Genomic DNA, 21,014 nt, shown 5'->3' on the forward strand with positions numbered 1-21,014 from the left:
TAACAATTACTAATGTTTGTTATTATTGTTTGTAGATTTGGATATTTGAGGCCTTTCCACCATGAAGACATATGCAATAAAAACTTCAAATGATATTCCCAGGGCTATTCCTGGAAGAGGAAACGGACCTTGCAATGGGAAGATTTACTACGGTATACGACAATAAATAATGTAAGTTAACATAATACTACCATATGTTTAAACAAGTTATTACTAGTACACATTAACTTTGTTTGAGCTTTTATATTGTTAGGAGGCCAACACTCCTCTACAGAGGCTGACACGGAAGATGAGCTTGCCACTGATTGGTGGCAAGCTAGTAAGCGTTTTTTGATGGAACGGTTGATGAGCAGCCTCCACTTCGGGAGCCATCACTCGCCCAGAGCTATCACCTCACCCAGAGCCATCATCTGATCGACCCGGCTATACACCTCCACAACGACAGCCATCACCTATTCTGTCACATCATCGAGCCTCTCTCCACCATCACCGCAAGATAGGCGACCGGCAAAGATGCCACGACGTTTATCTCCCTGTTCTCACCTCCACCTCAACGGGATGAGTTAGGGGAGTGATGAGGTCAATGCCTTGCGTGAGGAGGTCGGTACTTTACGCAAAGACGATGGTGCATGGCGTATTGAGGTGTCTACATTACGCGGTGAGGTAGCCGCTCTACGTGAGATGGTAGCATCGTTGCAGAATGAGGTTCATACTCTACGCAACGAGGTAAGTTTAAGATTTTTCATACTCGTAATTCATTCGGTTGCTGCCAATACTGCTAAACTATTTTGTTAGTATTTGTTTTTGGTTTTGTTTTTGTCTTTTGGTTGAAGTAATGCAATCCATTCAAGTTTCAATTTGCAGAAGAAGAATAGTTTACTTTCGCAACACGAAATGACTATCGCAACGCGGAAATGGCTATCGCAATGCGAAATGAAAATCGCAACGACAAAATTGCAATGCGAAATGAAATCGCAACGACAAAATCGCAACGCAAAATGAAAATCGTAATGCGATTTGTGTTCGCGTTGCGATTTTGTCGTTGCGATTTCATTTCGCGTTGCGATTTTCATTTCGCATTGCGATAGCCATTTCCGCGTTGCGATAGTCATTTCGCGTTGCGATTTTAAGTTTCGTGTTGCGAAAGTAAACTATTCTTCTTCTGGAATGTTTATATATGTTGTCCTTTTAAATGTTTATATAAGTGCTTACTTCTGGAATGTTATCTGAGCATTTTGTGAATTATGATAGAATAATGATTTGGGTGAATACAATGCTAGTTTGAAACATATTTGTCTTTGTTTAATATCATGTCTGTTTATTACTGATTATGTATTAATTTTTTTTAGCGGCCCGATAAGGTGGATGCTTACGTCGGGTTTTCCTGCACGACGGAGTTCACGCATCAGACGGCGTGGACGTGCTATTACGTCTCCGTTCACCCCAATGGTGCGAAGACTCCGCAAGAAGAAGCCCGACTCACCGGTCATCCTTCAAGAGTCCACTCCAATCGTTCAAGAGGCCCCTATTCTCCCTCAAGATTCCCCCCCCCACCGTTCAAGAGGCCACTGTCATCGTTGAAGAGGTCCCTCCACCATTCCAGAGCCCGATTTCACATGGGGTAATATCGAAGTATTGAGAAACCCCCACCGGTTCGGACATGATGGATGAGAGTTGGCTCTCGTATGAGTTATCGGCTAGTACCCTTCCGGTATCTGAAGTGAGAGGAGACAACTACCGGAAACAATTGTGGATAATAAACCCTGGATAACCATCAGGAAAAACCCTGGATAACCATGATGGGCGGTATGACGAGTGTACCGGCCTACATCATCGTGTCCGAATCGTAGACCAGTGATAAGCAGAACTCCTTCCGCCCAAAACAATACATCGGTGGAAAATGAAACCATATCTCTTCCTCACCACGTTGTATACTGTCGGGTAGATCGCTAGTCATGGTCTGAAGCCACAAATGGGTCAAACTAGCATCTCCACCGGATGTTGTACTCTCGCCATGGCCCGAAGCAGGTTTCTTCAAACAATTTTCTTTGTGCAGGTGAAAGCTTCGAAGCAATTGTAGTGGCTAGGCTAACTTTATTCCTTAATGTCAATGAAGCCGAAAAAAATTTCTACAAAAAAAACAATAAACATACCAAGTTAGATATACCAAAAATTAAACTGTCAAGATACCAAAAACAAAACAATAAACATAAATAGTAGTATTCTTGAAACAAAAATTTGCAACAATGTTTTGTCTTTTGGTTGAAATGAAAATCGCAACGCGGAAATGACTATCGCAACGAGAGAATCGCAATGCGAAATGACTATCGCGACCAGACAATCGCAACGCGAAATGAAAATCGCAACCGCGAAATAAAAATCGCAACGCGAAATAAAAATCGCAATGCGATTTTTGTTTCGCGTTGCGTTTTTTATTTCGCGTTGCGATTATCTCGTTGCGATAGTTATTTCCGCGTTGCGATTTTTATTCTCAAAACTATTCTTCTTCTGCATTACTTCAACCAAAAGACAAAGCAAAGACAAATACTAACTTCACAGGCTAAACAGTTTAGCAGTATTGGCAGCAATCGAATGAATTTAATAAGAATCTAAGTGAAATGGTTAATCTATTATTGAAATTACCAGTAAACTTATCATCAATCTCAATATGAAAAACCTAAAATAATGCAAAAATTTCAAATAAAATAAAAAAAACTAACCATCGGAGGTTGATTTTCCATTTCTGAATGATTGTGAGAGATTTTTGACTGTGAATGGTTGTGAGGGATTTCGCCGGCGATGGGGACGGAAATCTTCGAAGATGGGGACGGATTTCGCCGTAGAGAGTGAGAGATGGAGATGGGACTGAGTGTGTGTTTTTGGGTTTGAGTTATGAGTTGCGATTACTGTGGACGGTTCAGTTTCCGATTTATTAAGAAAAAATTCGTGTTTGGAATTTGGAAAAAAAATACGCGTTAATACGAATGGCGCTATGTAAATCGCGTTGCGAAAGTTAGAATCGCGTTACGAAAGTCAGTATCTCGTTGCGATTTTGTATTATCGCATTGCAATAGTCAGTATCGCATTGCGATTTTCCCAATTCGCGTTGCGATTTACTTATTCGCATTGCGAATTGGGAAAATCGCAACGACATTGTATACCTTCGCAACGCGATTTCCAACTATCGCAACGCGAAATGCAACACGAATTTGTGATAATGGAGATCGCGTTGCGAATTAGCGATCGCATTACGATTTTGTTGGTCATTTTGACAAATCCGAAAAAAATTAGTTAAAATCGTATATTATATGAGATTTTTGGTCACTGAGATTATTTTCTCATATTATAATTAAGCGTTTTAACTTGATAAAGATTGTTCTTAAAAAAAAACAGTGAAACTTATAATCGCCTATCCGTGGGATCTACTCTAAGATGATCAGATCAAGAAATAAACGGTCAGGATCACACTTTTCTATATCTGAAATTTGAATCATTATCGGAAGACCAGATCATAAAAATAGACGGTCAAGATCACACTTTACCGTCCAGCGGATCCCACGTTCACCAGAATCTGGTTTTCTTGTTCGTTTTATTAATTTGTTGCTCCCATCCCTAGCGTAGCGAGTAGCATCTTCATTTCTTCGAGACATTTTAGAAGAAAAAGAAGATATATTTTTTTTCATTTTCTGGTTCTTAATTTTCTTCGAAAACAATCAGAACGATGGATGATTACACGAGGGAGATGATGGATTTGAAAACGCTAGTTACCCGAACCCTAGAGAAGAAAGGTGTTCTGGCTAAGATCCGGGTAAGAAAAAAAGTTTTCTATTTTTGTTTTTTGTTTGTGGAATTTCATTTTTGTTACTCGAGAACGAATGACGAAGAAGAAACTGCGTTGAGTAATTTGGCTCTGATAATTTAAAGCCGAGGGAAAAAATATCCTCTTTCGGCTTTGGATCTCGTGTTAGGGATAAAAACCTTTACGAATAATTGAATGTGTAAATCGGATTTTTAGATCGTTGGACCTAAATGTTGAAATGTCATGTTCTGAAAACATTAAAGTGTGGTTCTTTTGGAGTGAAATTAGATAAATTGGAAATGTTGATTTTTCCCCTTTTTGAAAATTCTCATTGGTCTTGTTTGATAAGCTGGTTTGCTGTTAATTTTGTTAAATTGTAAGCCGGAAAGTTTTAATTTCAGAATATATATATGCATTAGAAGCTAGAGAGGAAAGAATAAACTTCTTAACTTGCTGCGGTCTCTATTATGGGGATTTATAGGAAGCTAATGTAGCTTTAGGAGGGGAAGCTAAGATTGGTATAGGTGCACCATTTAGTTGACAAGGAAAAGGGTTTCTCATTTTCCACTGAATGAATAGGGGCAGAATGCAAGATGAAGAAAACGCATTATTGAGTATACAAATACACATTTGGTTTCCGAACTTGGAAGTCTGTAAGTGAGATATTTCTAAAGAAATAGAAGAGAAAGTCATGTCCCGAATTTTCAGAAATGTTGAGCCTACTTAATGATGAGTGTTGAACTCATTCTCGGATTTTGAACAGGTGTACTAGATAATCATTTACCCTGCCTCTCCTCTTTAGGGCTTGCAGATCTAACAAAGTTATTAGTGTGTTCTGTATGTGGTAGTGGTAAGACCCAGTGTTTAAAAAGGCGCAACTGAGGCACACTAAGGCGAGGCAAGGGTGAAGCGCCTAGTTAATTCTAGGCGAGGCGACTTCAATGAAGCGCAGCAAGTCGTTGAGGCACAGAAAGGCGACGTCTTTTCAATTTTTTTTTGTCTTTTTTTATTATGTTTTACATACTAACTTATATATCAACAACAAAAAAGAAGTAAAAATGAAATGTCATTGAAGAAAAGAGTAAAACATGGTGAGGGTGATTAGAAAAGAAAGTTTCATGGGAGACGCATGAAAATTTGGCGTGAAATACAGATAATGGGGGGTGCTTTACCTTATATAATTATTGTTTGTCTTGAAGTTTGAAAGAGAGAAACAAAGGGGGATGAATTGAAGCCATTTTTGGTTTTAAAAAAGACAACAGACTGAGCAGGCAAAATGAGAGAGAGGCATGCATGCGCGAATTGAGAATCGGGGGAGGAAAAGATAGGTGAGCAGCATGTTTAGCACATGGTGAAATTTGAGTCCATAAGAAGAAAGAATCTTGGAAACACAATTTAGCAATACGAAAAAATGGAGGATTAGGGTGGATAGAGGGGGTTTAGGGTGTAGGTGGTGTTAACAAGGAGGAAGGCACACTTGTTTAGAGGTGCGAGGTGGAGGGACAAGGAGACAAGTAAGAAGTTGATGCCAACTCATTATTAGACTTTTATTTATTGTTTCAGTTTCTTATATGAAATTGTGGACCAGAGAAGAAGGGGGGATTTGCTTGGGTTCTCAAGGTTCAATGTTGGATGGAACAAAACTGATGTTTAATACATAAAATGCTGATAATGAATACTCTTTGGTATTTCTATTGCATGAACTGTTTTTTTTTTGTTTGATTATACAACTGAAAAAACTTGTATATCTTTTATTTTTAAAAAGTGCACCTCACTTATATAAGGCGCCTTACGCCTTGGCTATAAAACCCCTATCGCCCTAGTGTGCCTTGTGCCCTTTTTAACATTGGTAAGACCCATATGAGCTAAAGTCTATTAATGGTATTAGTATCTAGAATGATTGCTTGTGTATTCTTTTGGATTGATGAACTTGTTTTTCCATATGTTCTTTTGTTTCTCCTTTTTTTCTGTCGTATAATGTTATTATACTTGGTATTTCAATTCTCAATCAATTAGACACTTGAATAACTCAGTTTTGCCATTTATGTCACTCCTAGGCTGAACTCAGGGCAAGTGTCTTTGAGGCAATAGAAGAGGAGGATCGTGTTATTGAAAAAGAAGAAGGTTTACCTCCTGCATTACTGGGAAGTTGCAATGACCGTGCTAAACAACTTCATGCTTCTCCTTCTGGTCAGTCCATTAATTTTAGCCTTTTATATATTGTTATTTGAAGTTATTGGATGTCCTGCTTTTGCTGCTGCCCTCTTTCATTTCGAAAAAGACTAAGCTAGTATCTAGTTTTTGTTTTCTTTTTTCTTCCTTGGTACTGGTTGTTGTTATCTTCGTATAATTGCATCAGTGATCTTGAGAGTCTATATCCTATTTGTTGTCATTGTTGCACCTCAATTATAGTCTATAACCATTTCATTTGTGAATCGTGAACATGTTCTCATGTTGCTTTTGTTTTGTCTCCAAAATCTTCTCTAAATCTCCCTTTTGTGTTGTCCTAAATAATGTGCACATTGTATTTCCAAATGCAGGAAGATTGTTAACTGCACTAGTATGCGAGTACTTGGATTGGGCACAACTAAACCATACTCTGAAAGTTTATCAGCCCGAGTGTAATTTGGTAATCAATTAATTTCCATTGTATCATAGTTCTGATCATTTCTTTATAGTTGATCCTTTAATTGGTTTAATTTCTGTGAAGCTTACATGTGAATCATTTTGATATTTGTCTTCTTTTACATGTAGCAAAAAGACTCTTGGAAAACTGAGTTGAAAGACTTTGGTGGCAAAAATGGTTATGATCTTAACAGAAATGGAGATAGTGGACCCTTGCTTCTCTGGATGTTCTTGAAGGGTTCTTGAAGTTTGAGGTTAGGTGATCTCTTTTGTATATATTTCATACTACAGTAGGTCTTTGACTTGTGAATTTTGAGTCATGTTAGTGCATCTGTCGTCTGAAGCTTGTACACTCTTTTGTTTGCTCTTTTGCTGTGCCAAGTGTTATTTGTAATCCTATTTAATGTGTTGTGAATGATGATAATTCTTTTAGACCAAGCATTAGCTTGCCATTGTTTGGACTTTGGGTGTTCTCGTATAACCTAGCTTTCGTCTCTGGTTTGATGTCTTTTTAAGATAGCTGATGTGTCAAGATGGGCCATTTCTGAATATCCTGGAATGAGCTGAAGGTATGAATGTTGAACACTGTGTGGAGAAGGATAGGTTTTACTGTAACCTGGGTGCAGAAACGGGTTTTGGGTGTTGTTTCTGTAAAGGAAAAAGAAATTAGCAGACCTGTCTTTTTGTTTGGAAATGGCACTGCAAAATTTCAAAAATAGATTTTTAGTTATCTTAAAATTAGTTTTAATTATTAAAGTAACTACTATATATGCTAAGAGAAATTAACCAATTGTTTTTCCTGCTATTGATATTCCAAATCACAATGGAGCAAGATGAAAAGATCATTATAATTATAACGTTTGCACTTTGCAGATAGATTCATCAACATCAAAAAAAAATAGTGAAACCTGTAATTGTATGTTGCTTTATGCTGGAAAAGCTATTCAATGAGCCGGGGGAAGGTTCTTTAGTTAAGAAAAAAAGGGAATGAGGCCAGGGGGAAAAATATTGTATGTCTTCGGTGTTGAACATGATCTTTGATATGTGTGATGTAGCATGAAAAATTATATCAATTACAGTAGTTTTGAGTGTGACGAGTACAGTAAGGTGAAGGACTAGGTTTCATTATGTTCCACTTCTAAGGAGACCCTGGTTGGCTTGAGTGAGAAGGGTCCTTGTACCCTTTAACAGGTGGACCTGGATGTGTGAAGCTAAGAACTATCCATTTTCTTCTATTGTAAGCATCGAGTTTCTGCTTTCTTCATACCAGGGAGAGTTTGACATGTACAGAAGTTGAGATTTGATCACCAAGTTTTTGAGTTTGTATTTGTTAGTTAGATATCTGCAATGTTACCCTACATCCTGATGACATCTTTTCGTATTTAAATGTTGTTCAAATAATTTATGCATGTGGAAAACATGCTCATGGCTACCAATCACATTTTTGTCAGAACTTGTCCCAAGCAAGAGGATCTGGAAGGAGATCGCACGAAATTGAGTCTTCATCTAGTTCAGAGTCTCGCAACACAAGAAGACCCTCATCATCTGCTGTTGCTGGGGGCTTGCCTCCATTAGGCAGGTGATGGACTAATGCGACATCTTGCTTTCATCTTTATCGTTTCTCATTTTGCTTCATAATACTGCTAAAAGCTGACTATTTTTATCATTTTTATGACAGGCCGGTCTCTGTTTCGCAGTCATCTGGTAAAGTGATTACCTTATATGTTGTTTTGACATTTGTATATCTACTTGATTGTTGTTTTCATCATTTGATGACTTTGGCATATAGATAGGAGAGCAGGCTCCTCCATGTCTGGTTACAGGAAAGACGAGTATAGTTGGAGGTATGATGATGATCTCTCAGAAGATGTGATTCGAGCTTCAATTGCCCTTGAAAATCTTCAGTTGGACAGAAAGGCCAGGAATTTAACATCTTCTTGGCGGTTTGTCTCTCATCCCTGCTAAAATGAAATTTTGCCTGCTGGTTTGATGTTTATTAGGAATTAATATGAAACCTTGGCATCACACACCTTTTAAAGCTTTTGGGTGAAGGTTCCATTTGATGAGATTGTTTTGATATTTGGCATGTAGATGAATGTTTCATCTTTCATTCCTCATTGTTATAATATATTGCATTTTTATCTACTAGTAGGAAGACGAACGCATCTCTTAAACCTTGAATCACTTGGTATTTATTTATTTATCGGATAAATTTGAAATGAGATTGTTGTAATGAGTAATGTTATTTTAAATTGTGTAAACAAGTCACCTGAGTCATGTAACCTATGTTGCTTGGAGTATCCGTGTCTGGCACTTGTAGATATGACCTCATAGGATCCTCCAAATATATTGAAAAAGTCAGAAAAATCTAGCCATGCAATTTTCAGATACATAGCCATGCCCGACGCTTGAACCGAATTCGAGTAACCATATAAATTATAGTATGATTACATCAATAGTAAATATCTGAAGTTGTATCTGCTTTATTAACTTGGTCACAGGCATGCTGGGGATGGAATCGGTGGGGACAATGACAAGGTGGGTTATATGTAGCTTAATGACATGTATCGCATTCCGGCAAAAGCCTAGTTCGGTTTGTGTTTTCAAGTTTTTCACCCATGAAAGTTTTTCTTAACTACAAAATTGGGCAGTGAAGTTATCATGTAAGTTTATATATATATATATATATATATATATATGTTTGTGATGTGATTTAGGCCATCTCTTTTGAGCGTTATTTGCTTTATGGATCCCTTGGGGGCAAACCTTTCATTGTTTTTTTTTAAGTTTTTGCTTGGATTTAGATTAAACTATGTTTTCAGTCTGAGAAGTGTATGGTGGTTTGTTAAATCTTTTGATGCACATGAATGTTCATCTTTACTTTTCCCTAACCAAGTTGTTCTTGTAGCAATCTTTCAATTTATTTACGATTTGAAATAATTCAATAAATCTTTAACATCCAAGGAATTTGGCTACATTTCTTATTTCAATTTAGGGTAAATTACGTGTTTAGTACTTAAATCATCATTTTGATCTATTTTAGTACTTAAATTTTCATTTTTTTTTAAAATCATACTTGAAGTTTAGCTTTTGTTTCATTTTAGTATCCAGTTTAAAATTTAATGTTAAGTTTTGATTTTTTTTAAAGTTTAGGCACTAAAATAGATTAAAATTGATAATTTAGGTACCAAACGTGTCAAGTTTATAACGATGAGGTGTTAAAATTAAACAAAAACTAATGTTATGTGTAATTTTGAAATAATTGAAAGTTTATGAATCGAAATGGATCAAACTAATAGTTTATGCATTAAAATGGATCAAAACAGATAGTTATACGTAGTTTTTCCTTTAATTTAAAATATTTAATATATATATATATATATATATATATATATTCTCAAGAGGCTTGAGAACTTCATATTTGCTAATCAATCAATCAACTAACTGTTGTTGAAGAGATCCTATTAAAAGTAAATTTTGATTGAAAAAGCAAACATGTTGGATAAAAAGTTTTGAAACAACTTTCAAATGTTCTTTTTTATAGAACTCACTAATTTAGTTAAAACGATTAAACATTCATGATTATAATAAAATTTTACAATTATAATAGGAAACTAAATATATAATGCGAATATTTATTTTATAATTAAGAACAATAAAATCTAACAACAAATACTCGAACAACAGAAAACGAATCAGAAAAAGAGATTAAACTACTGAAAGATCAACAGTTAACTATAAATTAAAGTTTAACGATGTGAAAATATATCCACGAACGCAAATCATGTATCCAAATCATATTCAAGGGTCTAAAATAAGGAAGATCGATATTATAATAAATAAGCCTCGTGAAAAGTCACTTTATGTCATTCCCTTCGACTAAGTGGGGACATTTTATTATACTTCTAGAGATGGTCTCCGAAAACCTCTCCGTCCACTAGAGCCTCCGACCAGTTTACATCCCTAAACACATACTTTTGATTAACCACATCACATAAACAATTAAATCTACCTAATTTGTCGACCTACTAATAGTTGTGATGACCCTATAGTTGACACACGGACTATAGGTCTCTATAAATACTCTCAACCAAGATTAGAAAAGGGGATGAACCGCTTACAATCGATCCATCTTTTTTTTTTCCCATGACAATCAACTATCTCTTTCCTCCAAACACCGATTGACGAGTGTTCTTTCATTGGTCACAACTTTTCGTCCAAATCAGAAGGAGTGAACCTTTAACTATTGACGAACCAAAGTTGTTTCCTTCAACAAACAATTTGTTATACCTCTAGAGATGATCTTTAGAAACCTCTACGTCCACTAAAACCTTAAATCATATATCATCTAAACTCAGATTTCTATTTAACTACAATACATAGACAAAATCTTAGACAATTAAGTCCGGCCGACCGACCGACCTAATTTGATTTTATATAAAAGTAATTAAAGAAAAAAATGAGAAATTAAAATAGAAATCCACGTGGCAAACTTAAAACGTCAGACTCATACACGTTGTCCACGTTTCCTCAGTGGAAGGACGAGCTCCGATTTCGCTTTAAAATGCTGTTCAACCCCCACAGCCAAACAATCCCTTACCTTTCCCATGGCGGTTTTCAGCCTTTGCTTCAGAGCCGCCACGGCTACCAAAACGCCGAACGCCGCCGTCTCTGCCGCCGCAGCATTCTCTTACTTAATTCGACCTCTCTCTCATTCCTTTTCCTCTTCTTCTTCTTGTTCTTCTTCGACTTTTGATCCCGAAATTGACCTCAGCCGTAATAAATCAGCCGGTTTGGGGACTCTGAAGAGAGAACCGAAGGGTAGAAACGTCCAGTGGGTGTTTTTAGGGTGTCCTGGCGTTGGCAAAGGAACGTATGCTTCTCGGTTGTCGAATCTTGTCGGTGTTCCGCACATCGCCACCGGCGATCTCGTCCGTGACGAGCTCGCTTCCTCTGGTCCCCTTTCTTCTCAGGTCCAATCTTTTCTGTTAGGGATTCGTCTTTCATTTTTTTTCGTTACAGAAAGTTGAATTTAACCTCTTGACACGTTTTCAGGTGAAAAAACGATTTGTCTTTACTGAATGCATGTTGAAAAGAGGATATATATCACCGATTAGTTTAAATCGTTTGATCTATTTCTGTTTAGAGAATTCAAGGTTCAGTTTTCTTTTGAATGATTAAAGTTAAAAGGTTTCCGATTTGTAAATAAGAGAATGCGTGAATTTCTTATTTAGATCATTCTATTCAAATTTATTTTAAATTTCGGATTTGAGTCGAATTTTTAAATTGTGATATTCGTGTCGGGTGAGATTTGAGATTAGGGTATTAAATACTCTATCCGATCAGAAATATAATTTTATCTTTCTTAATGAGGCCTTTTTGCCTAAATTTTAACTTAATTAGGTCCATTTGATAAACGTTTTTTCTCTTCTTTTGTTATCTTTTTTAGCTCAAAGTTTTATAGGTAGTATCTATTGCATCAAGTAATCTTGTCCATGGAGTTCGATTGCTGCAAACAGAAAACAAGTAACATTGAGGACAATCAAAATGCTGATGTGGACTTCCGGAATCCGACGATATGTTTCGTCGATCCATGAAGTTCTTGCCAGCATTATAGACAGTTTTTCATTAACAGTGGTGTCAATTTTGTATTTCTTTTAGAATCAAGTAATTTAGTCTTTCGACTTTGATAGCTGTAAACAGAAAACAAGCAACTTGATAACATTGTTAATGGAGAACCATCTAAGTGTTCATGTGAGCTCTTGAAATCTGACAACACAAACCCATAAATTGAACTAATTTGTTGAGGGATCTTTGGACTCCTTTTGGAGAAGTTTAACTGGTTTTTGCTTTATACACTTGGCAGCTAAAGGAGATTGTTAACCAAGGCAAATTAGTTTCAGATGAAATTATAATAGATTTACTTTCCAAGCGTCTTGAAAAGGGAGAAGCCAAGGGTGAATCGGGGTTCATTCTTGACGGTTTTCCTCGGACAGTAAGACAAGCGGTAGGTGCTTCATTTGATACTTTTCTGTAATAGTTTGCTTCCAGCTGAACTTTAATTTAACTTTACTACAGGGAAATAAGAATGTAAGTGAAGGCAGTGTTAAAAAGATTGTAGGAAAATACATGCATTGGCTACTGCATTTACCCCTTTGTATAGCTATTGCTGAAGGTTTTGCTATAAGCGTGTGTAAATTCCGGTCCCCGTTGGTTTTAGAAGCATCTGATAGCCTTGGTAATTTACTCACGTGAGACCTGCCAATTTGTGTACCCATGTCATATTCGTGTGTTTGTGTTGTGTATAGATTGTGACGTTTTTGTGTGTTCGTGGTTCTTTTTCACGACGAATGTCGTATTACGTCCAGTATTCCCAGGTTACATTTATGCAACTAGCTTACAACCACTACCTATGTTCTCAATGACAAATAAATTTGCCACTGATGACCTATAGTAAGTTAGATAGCCGAGAATGCTTTTCCTTTTGTTTGGTATTCACACTGAAGAACAGCATCTTATCACAATACGACATGCTGATTTCATACGGTTGAAGTTGCTATATTTACTTGTTTACTTGTTAATCCCTAACAATGTAGTCTACTATTTCATCATGTTTATTTCCTAGGAAATATTAGAGGGCGTGACGGACATCGACCTGGTGATTAACCTGAAGCTTCGGGAAGAAGCATTGCTGGCAAAATGTCTTGGAAGAAGGATTTGTAGTGAATGTGGAGGAAACTATAATTTGGCTTCTATCGATATCAAGGCTGAGAACGGGAGGCCTGGGATGCACATGGGGTCACTTCCTCCTCCTCCTGAATGTGCATCCAAGCTTATTACTCGACCTGATGATACCGAAGAAGTTGTTAAGAACCGTCTCCGCATATACCAGTCGACGGTATTTATCTAAATTGCATTCTTCAGAATCTTGGAGTTGTATTTACCGGGGAAAGAATTGTGCCATGCATTACAAATTTTATTTTCACAGACTCGACCTGTAGAGGGTTTCTACCGCAGTCGTGGGAAGTTGCTAGCATTCGATCTTCCGGGAGGAATCCCGGAGTCATGGTCGAAGCTGCTCCGTGCTTTGAATCTTGAAGATCACGGCAGCAAACACCCTGCAGCCGCATGATGTGTATGATCATTTGAAGTATTTGCAGGTAAATTTGGTCATTCTTTGCATGTATATCAATTTCATGGAAAAAAAAAGGAAGAAAATCCAACAAGAGAGAAAAAAAATTCAATGCTAGACAGGTATAAATGCCTAAACTACCAAAGGAGGTAGTTTTGTACTTGCATCTTAAAGAATGTGTAATGTCTAAATTAATTTTTTTAAGGACGAAAATTGATTATCAATAAAAGAAATATAAAAAAATATTTAGTAGTTTGTAATTTTAAGGGGTAACTGCCTTCCGCTGTCTTTCTTTGTTCTATCCCTGAGCCTTCGATGGTGGTCCCCCTAGTCTATTCCCAGAGCCCATTACAACCTCTTTTCCATTTGACCTTTTTTGAAACTCAACTTAAAATCAAATTTAGAGGTTGTTTGTTTGCTTCTTAATGAAATCATTCAACGCTGAATGTTGAACCGTTTAGTATTCAGTACGTTTGTTTCTCACGTCTGAATGATTCAATGCTGATCGATTCAGCAAAATAGTGATGAATGATTCAACACAGAAGTACATTCTGAATGATTCAGCACAGAAGTACATTCTGAATGATTCAGAGCCATTATCAAACAACATGTCACATTCAGAGCTAATTCATATAGGGTATTTAAATCATTCAGCGTTTAATCATTCAGTGTTTAATTATTATGAAGTAAACAAACAATCCCTTAGTGTATTAATATCATTTCTAGTATCAAATGCCATTAGATTTAGACTTGTATAACAAATAAGTATTTAAAATGTATTATTTTTTTCATTTAACTACCTAAAGTAGGTTTTGATCAAAATAAGTATCTAAATTATCTTTTTGGTCCGAATAAATACTTAGAATACTTTGACGAAAAATATAACTTTAAGTATTTATTGTGATAAAAAAAAATTTGGGTATTTAAATAAAAAAATAAGGTATACTTTAGGTAGTTTTTTGTGATTTAGCCTTAGATTTACAATGATTGCTTTCATTCAATCACTTTTGTCTAGTTTATTGATCTCTTATTTCTTTTTTTTTTATTTTAATTGATTTAGTAGTTCATATTTTTTTTAAATTTTCTTGACCATTAAAAGTTATTTAATTATTAAAAATTATAAAATAATATTTTGACTATAGGAAGTTATTTTTTTTAAATTCCTTAACTATTAAAAGTTACACATTGGTCACCCTATTACTTATTATGTTTTAAATTCAACATTTTTTTGTTAAACAATTGACGTAGTTTGAACTGTTCGTTAATTTGTTGACTGAGATATGATGAAATTTGATCTCATAATCTTAAATGATTATCATATTTTAGGTAGTATGCTAATGTCCAACTCAAATGACTGTTAATTTTTTAACGAAAATGGACGAGTTTTGAACATAATGAATAGTTGAGTGATTATTTTGTAACTTTTAATAGTTTAGAGATTCAATAAAACAAATTTTTATAACCGAGAGATTATTTTATAGCTTTTGATAGTTAAAAGACTACATAAAGTAATATCCTATAGTTAGAGATCATTCGTGTATTTTATCCTAAAAAATTTTAATCGAATCTCTGTATGATTTTTTAACTAAAACTTCTATCCCGATTTGTTAAAATCTCTAAAATACTTTAAATTATAATTAAAAATATAAAAAAAATTAATATTTTAGTTTACGACATTATATTTTCGGGTAATATTTTCGGTCATGTCTTATTTCTACTGTTGTTTAATCTTAAAGTTCAGGTTGTGCCACATAATAACTCAAAATCTGTTTGATGAAAATCGTTAATGGAACAATGACGGACAACTGCGTTGGAATCCATAGTGATGGCCGTGTCTTTTTTTTTTTAAGAAAGGTAAATTATTAGCTTAATAAAATATAAATATTAAAATTATATTTAAAATTAATTTTTGACGTTTAAAAAAATTTCTATTAAAAATATATGTTTATATTCTTTATTTTTTAAAACAAAATATTATTTAAATATATATATATTTTTAAAATATGAACGTGATACTTGTTAATTATTCAATTTTTTAAAAAAATTGTATATATATATATATTCAATTTTATTTTAAAATGGAAATTATCACGACCCGAGACGGGACGGGACGGCGGCGGCGGCGGTGCGCGAGAGTCCCCCTTGTTCTCTTCCACTCAACAAGGAAGTGGGAAATCCAAGCATTAAATATTCATTCCCAATAGTGTTTCCAATAATATGTGAGATTGGGCATTGCAAACACTTTGGAATCTTTTACACTATCGCAACACATTCTTTATTGTTTTAAACTAAGATCTTACAAACGGCTTGGGAATCTTTTACACTATCGTAACACATTCTTTATTGTTTTAAACTCCACGTGAATTTGGAATAGTTAAAATGTAAACTTGTTTTGGATTTTTCACTATCGTAACAATACATTTTTCAAACTCTCGCAACACATTTTAACTATCGCATACATTTTTTAAAATCGCGTTTCGAATCTGGATATTTTTGTTGCGAATTTAGAAACTGAGTTAAAAAATTAGAGTTCGCGTTGCGATTTTGTTGATCATTTTGGCAAATCCAAAAAAAGTTGGTTAAAATTGTATATTATAAGGCATTTTCGGTCACTAAAGTTATTTTTTCTTATTTTATTAAGTTCATCGATTATCAAAAGTTATAAAATGATTATCCGATTATTCATATGTTTTAAAGTTCGTCGATCACCATTGTAATCGAAAAGCAACATATATATTCACCATTTAACTTCAAAACTGTTAATAATCAGAAGAATGATGTGTGACAAAAGCCATGATAACAACTTAGAAAGGATTTGAAAAGGAATCTGCAACATTTATGAGGTTCATCTTCTTCTTCTTCACATGTTTAATAATAAGGTTTGAACATTCATTAGCTTTTAATTATAAATGTAAAACTTGGTTATTTTCTATATTTTTTTAATGTATTAAACAAATAAATCATTTATAACAAGAGACACCTTCTAGGTATGGTAGGACACAAAGATAAGCACTTGCAGGGATGTGGCTGGGCCAGGGCAAACTGCGCGACCGCGCAGGACTTCTAAAAAATGGGGCCCCAAAAAAGAATAAATATAGTGGCGTTTTTTCAATAAACACCACTATAGATGGACCTATTACGATGTTTTTTCAAAAAAATTTCATTATTATTGCGGCTTTATTGATAAAACGCCATTATAGATAGATCTATCGCGGCGTTTGTTAAAAAAACGTCACTATTGTTACCTCGAAATCGAATATATCTAAAAATTATGGATCCTTTTTAAAAATTTATACAGAACTCCTGAAAACCCTGCCACGACCCTGAGCAATTGGATATGCAGAATATAGAGGCCCCATTTGCATTCCCACTGCTCCTTTTTTCCACACAAAGTATGACCAAGTTTGGTCAAAACTGTTCAACCAATCATTATATTTAATGACTAATTCTACTTTAGATTTAATCTAATTGTATGTTTGTTTGGCTGTAATTGATTTTTCGGAAATTGAATTCTAAAAAATGAATTACTGAAAATGAATTATGGAAAATGAATTACATTTCTGGAAAACGTTTTTCGGAAAATATTTTTCCTAAAATGAATTATATTTTTCTGAAAAGCATCTGGAAAACGTTTTACGATGTTTGGAAGATGATGTTTAAACATTTTTCCACTAGTTGATGAGTTTTTCAAAAATTATTTATTACAAATATTAAATACAATAAATAATATTATTTATCATAAAACTTAATATTATTTATCATAAAACTTAGTAGTATTAAATATTATTTTTATAATTTTATTAATAAAAATATTAATATTGATATATTTTATTGAAATAAAAATATTATAAATTACATTAATTATTTATTGAATTAATAGTGTTATATTATATTTTAAAAATATTAATTAGTATATTTTAAATATCTTTATTAAAATATTATTATATTATTATTAAATATAAATAATATATTCATTATTAATAATTTAATAATTTTTCTATGAAATTAATAAATATAAATTCTACTAATAATTTATATATATTATTAAAATAAAAATATATATCTTATATTATTATAATATAATTGATTGTTTTACTATAATTATATATTATTAGAAATATAATAAATATATTTTAAATATTTTAATAATTAATATTTGATAAAATGATATTAAAATATTTTATTAATATTAAATTCATAAAATAAAATTATTTTGAATATTTATTCTTTGAAGTAAAAAGTTCGGAAAATGAATTACAAAAAATCAAACCGTAAGTATTTTTCAAAAAACACAGGAAATTATGTTGAACAGGAAAATGTTTTACGTTGACCAACTAGTTTTCTCCAACCAAACACTGAAAAACATTTTCCGAAAAAAAAATTACGTAAAACAAAAACAGAAGGTGTCTTGCGTACGAACAATACGGGAACATGAGGACTAAGCATTACTTTGTCCCTTGTTTTCATAGTTTGTGGCGATCAAGCAGCTTGATAGTAATGGACTGCAAGGGAACAGGGAATTCCTGGTTGAAGTGTTGATGTTGAGCATGCTTCACCACCCGAGTCTCATCAACTTGATCGGATATTGTGCCGATGGAGATCAAAGACTTCTGGTTTACAAATACATGCCATTAGGATCTTTAGAAGATCATCTACATGGTATGAACATGTACTCCTGTCTAGGATTTTGGTTTCTGTTGCACATTTGAATGTCATGCTTAAGTCTTTGTAGCTTCTATATCAGATTTGCCTCCCGACAGAAGGCCGCTCGATTGGAATACGAGGATGAAAATAGCTGCCGGTGCTGCAAAAGGTCTGGAGTATCTGCTCGACAAAGTGAACCTGCCGGTCATATATCGAGACTTAAAATGCTCAAACCTCGGTGAAGGCTATCGTCCGAAGCTATCTGATTTTGGGTTGACCAAATTGGGTCCTGTTGGTGATAATACTCATGTAGCTTCTAAATCATTACCGGAAGGAAAGCTATCGACAACTCGAGAACCGGTGAGCAAAATCTGGTTGCTTGGGTAAGATGCTTATCGCTTGCTTATTCAGAAAGTGTTTAGAAGTCAGTAAGTGTATTGAATATGCACACAGGTGGCTGAAAGATTAGCCTATAGCAGTAGCCTTTAAATGGTTAAATACTCGCTACGAGAACAAGAATTATTTGATCATTTGGTTAAATACTCGTTGCGAGTTGTTTTCGTTTCTTTAACTGTATGAATCTCTTATGAAATTTGGATTTTGTTTAACAGGCACATCCCCTGTTTAAAGATGGGAGAAATTTTGCACAAATGGCTGACCCTTTACTTCAAGGCCAATATCCGGTGAGGGGCTTGTACCGGGCTCTAGCTGTGGCTGCAATGTGCGTTCAGGAACAGCCGAATATGCTACCGCTTATAGCGGACGTAGTGACTGCACTCGCTTATCTTGCTCCTCAAGAATATGATCCTGAAAATCGGTTGGTTCAAGGTCCCCACACAACTCTGAGAATGATAAGGGAATAATACCAGCTAAAGGGAACTCAGCACTATCATAGGTAGAATCTAATCCATTGGCAGCTGATGATGACATCAAGAAACAACAAGTTCATATGTTCGATATTTAACGGCCAAGCCACCATCGATAGCGGAACTTAGCAAGTCGAGATGGCAATCACGACGTTCATCCTCGCCGCGTTGGATGCACCCGGTATTGTTCCCCATGACACCCTTCTGCCATGTCCTCTTCTCTTCAGTTTTGTCCAAATTCTTTTGATGTAAATGTATCTACTAGCCAATATGTGACATTGCTAGCAATGCTAGATTATATATTATAATTTGTCTGCTTGCTAGCTTTTGCTTGCAGAACACTGCAATGAGGTAGTTTACACTAGGTTTTTCCCCAGAAAACTTGCAATCTACATCTAGGCTTCCCCATCTCTCCAAATATACATACATACATACATTCATACATCTAGGCTTCTACATCTTCACCTAAATATTGCATACATCTAGGCTTCTCCATCCCCACCTATATATCGCAAACATCTACATACATACATACATACATACAACTATTCAAGTAGTGTTAATAATTATAGATCAAAGCGATGGCTGTTGAAATGGAAAATGGTGTAATGGCGTTGTCTACTTATGTTATGCGACCTGATTTATTTAGCAACACTTGATTGACACACCTACATCAACATTGCCCCATTTCCTGCGTGTCTGCAAATATTTCTACCAAGAAAGAGAAACGAATCAAACTCGAGAAACGCCACTCAGACTCGGCTGTCAATGCCGTTCGACATGAGTTTCGTTAAAACAATAAATCCGACGGTTGGTGTTATAACGTATAGGCCTGAGCACACGTTGTTTCCGGTGCCAACCAACGGTGACATACAACGGCCGGAGAAAGGGCAGGAGGAGTTGGATGCCACATGAAGCTTACCTTCATCCTGCAGGAAAAATCAAAGGCAAATAAATCAAGAAAATGGTATGGCTTATGTTCGACAGCAAAGTAGTACTGAGCATAAACTACACATATCTCGGATTCTCCATTTACAGATATGTTAGAAAGGAGCAATGGTTTTCATTTAACTTTTCAACAACGAATTTAGTTTAATTCGTTTAGGAAGAATTTATGATACATTTTATTTGATAAATAAATAGTAATGAAAGAAAAAATAATAATAATTAATCGTTAAACGACATTTTGATTATAATGTCTTTTTGCCTTTGTTTATAATTCTATTTTAAATATATCAGTTCATTTTATTATCGGAATTCGTAATTACTTCTTCCTGTAATATTATTTTTAAATTTTAAATTTAAATTCATAAAAGATGGATACAATTTAATTTAATTCAAAAAATCGATTCAATTCGACTTTAAAAAATTCGAATAAAATTTGAATGATATAATATGACTCAATTAAACTATCTCTGATTTTTTTAACTCAAATCAACTCAACTGGCCCGAATATTCTTCTATAATTCTCATATCCCTAATTCCTCTGACATTTTAATTTAAATCTATTTGATCAAATTCAAATCATAAAACCGCTAACACTATCAAATATTATGCATTGAGTTCTCATTCCAACAACAAATTTACTCTTACAATTAATCTCTCACTTGTATTCTTATGATTCAAATTTAATCTTTTATAATTCCACCTTTTCATCTATCATTTAACTCATTATACTTTCATCAATATTTTTCTTTTAAAAATTAAAGTTTAAATAAATTTATAATTTTAAATGATAATTAATTTATTAAATAATATTGTAACATAAAAAATATGAATATATATATATATATATATATATATATATATATATACATGATTACAAAATTTATTAAATTAAATCAATCAATAGTATAAATATTTACAATAAAAACACAACTTAAGAAAAATCTTAATAAGACATTTTACTCAATTAATTCAAAAAAAAAAACTTTAACTCGAGTCGATC

The 21,014-nt window shown here is 34.3% G+C and overlaps 2 protein-coding genes and 1 pseudogene across 3 annotated transcripts; all 3 read left to right on the forward strand.

Moving 5' to 3' along the window:
• The first annotated feature begins 3,627 nt into the window (after positions 1–3,627).
• On the forward strand, positions 3,628–9,137 carry LOC120156184 (protein TONNEAU 1a-like). The gene is given in 9 exon segments (XM_039167585.1): positions 3,628–3,808; positions 5,857–5,989; positions 6,340–6,428; positions 6,554–6,643; positions 6,646–6,678; positions 7,876–8,003; positions 8,103–8,128; positions 8,214–8,367; positions 8,926–9,137. Coding segments are annotated over 9 exon segments (792 nt in total). The 5' UTR covers positions 3,628–3,721; the 3' UTR covers positions 8,978–9,137.
• A 1,888-nt stretch (positions 9,138–11,025) lies between these two features.
• Positions 11,026–13,742, forward strand: LOC120156159 (probable adenylate kinase 6, chloroplastic). Of its 2 annotated transcripts, XR_005519038.1 has the most exons (5): positions 11,026–11,397; positions 12,291–12,431; positions 13,050–13,322; positions 13,413–13,622; positions 13,679–13,742. XR_005519038.1 is itself a non-coding variant. In XM_039167565.1 (4 exons), exons 1-4 carry the CDS (start codon positions 11,032–11,034, stop codon positions 13,554–13,556), a joined length of 924 nt encoding a protein of 307 aa, XP_039023496.1. In that variant the 5' UTR covers positions 11,026–11,031; the 3' UTR covers positions 13,557–13,672. The 2 variants fall into 2 exon arrangements, 1 of the variants encoding a protein (XP_039023496.1); XM_039167565.1 differs by lacking the exon at positions 13,679–13,742 and having other exon boundaries at positions 13,413–13,672.
• A 1,608-nt stretch (positions 13,743–15,350) lies between these two features.
• Positions 15,351–19,063, forward strand: LOC120156048 (annotated as a pseudogene).
• Positions 19,064–21,014: the final 1,951 nt, after the last annotated feature.

Source organism: Hibiscus syriacus, unplaced genomic scaffold (genome assembly GCF_006381635.1).
Source record: "Hibiscus syriacus cultivar Baekdansim isolate YM2019G1 unplaced genomic scaffold, ASM638163v2 tig00111213_pilon, whole genome shotgun sequence".
In the NCBI taxonomy this organism is placed as follows: Eukaryota; Viridiplantae; Streptophyta; class Magnoliopsida; order Malvales; family Malvaceae; genus Hibiscus; species Hibiscus syriacus.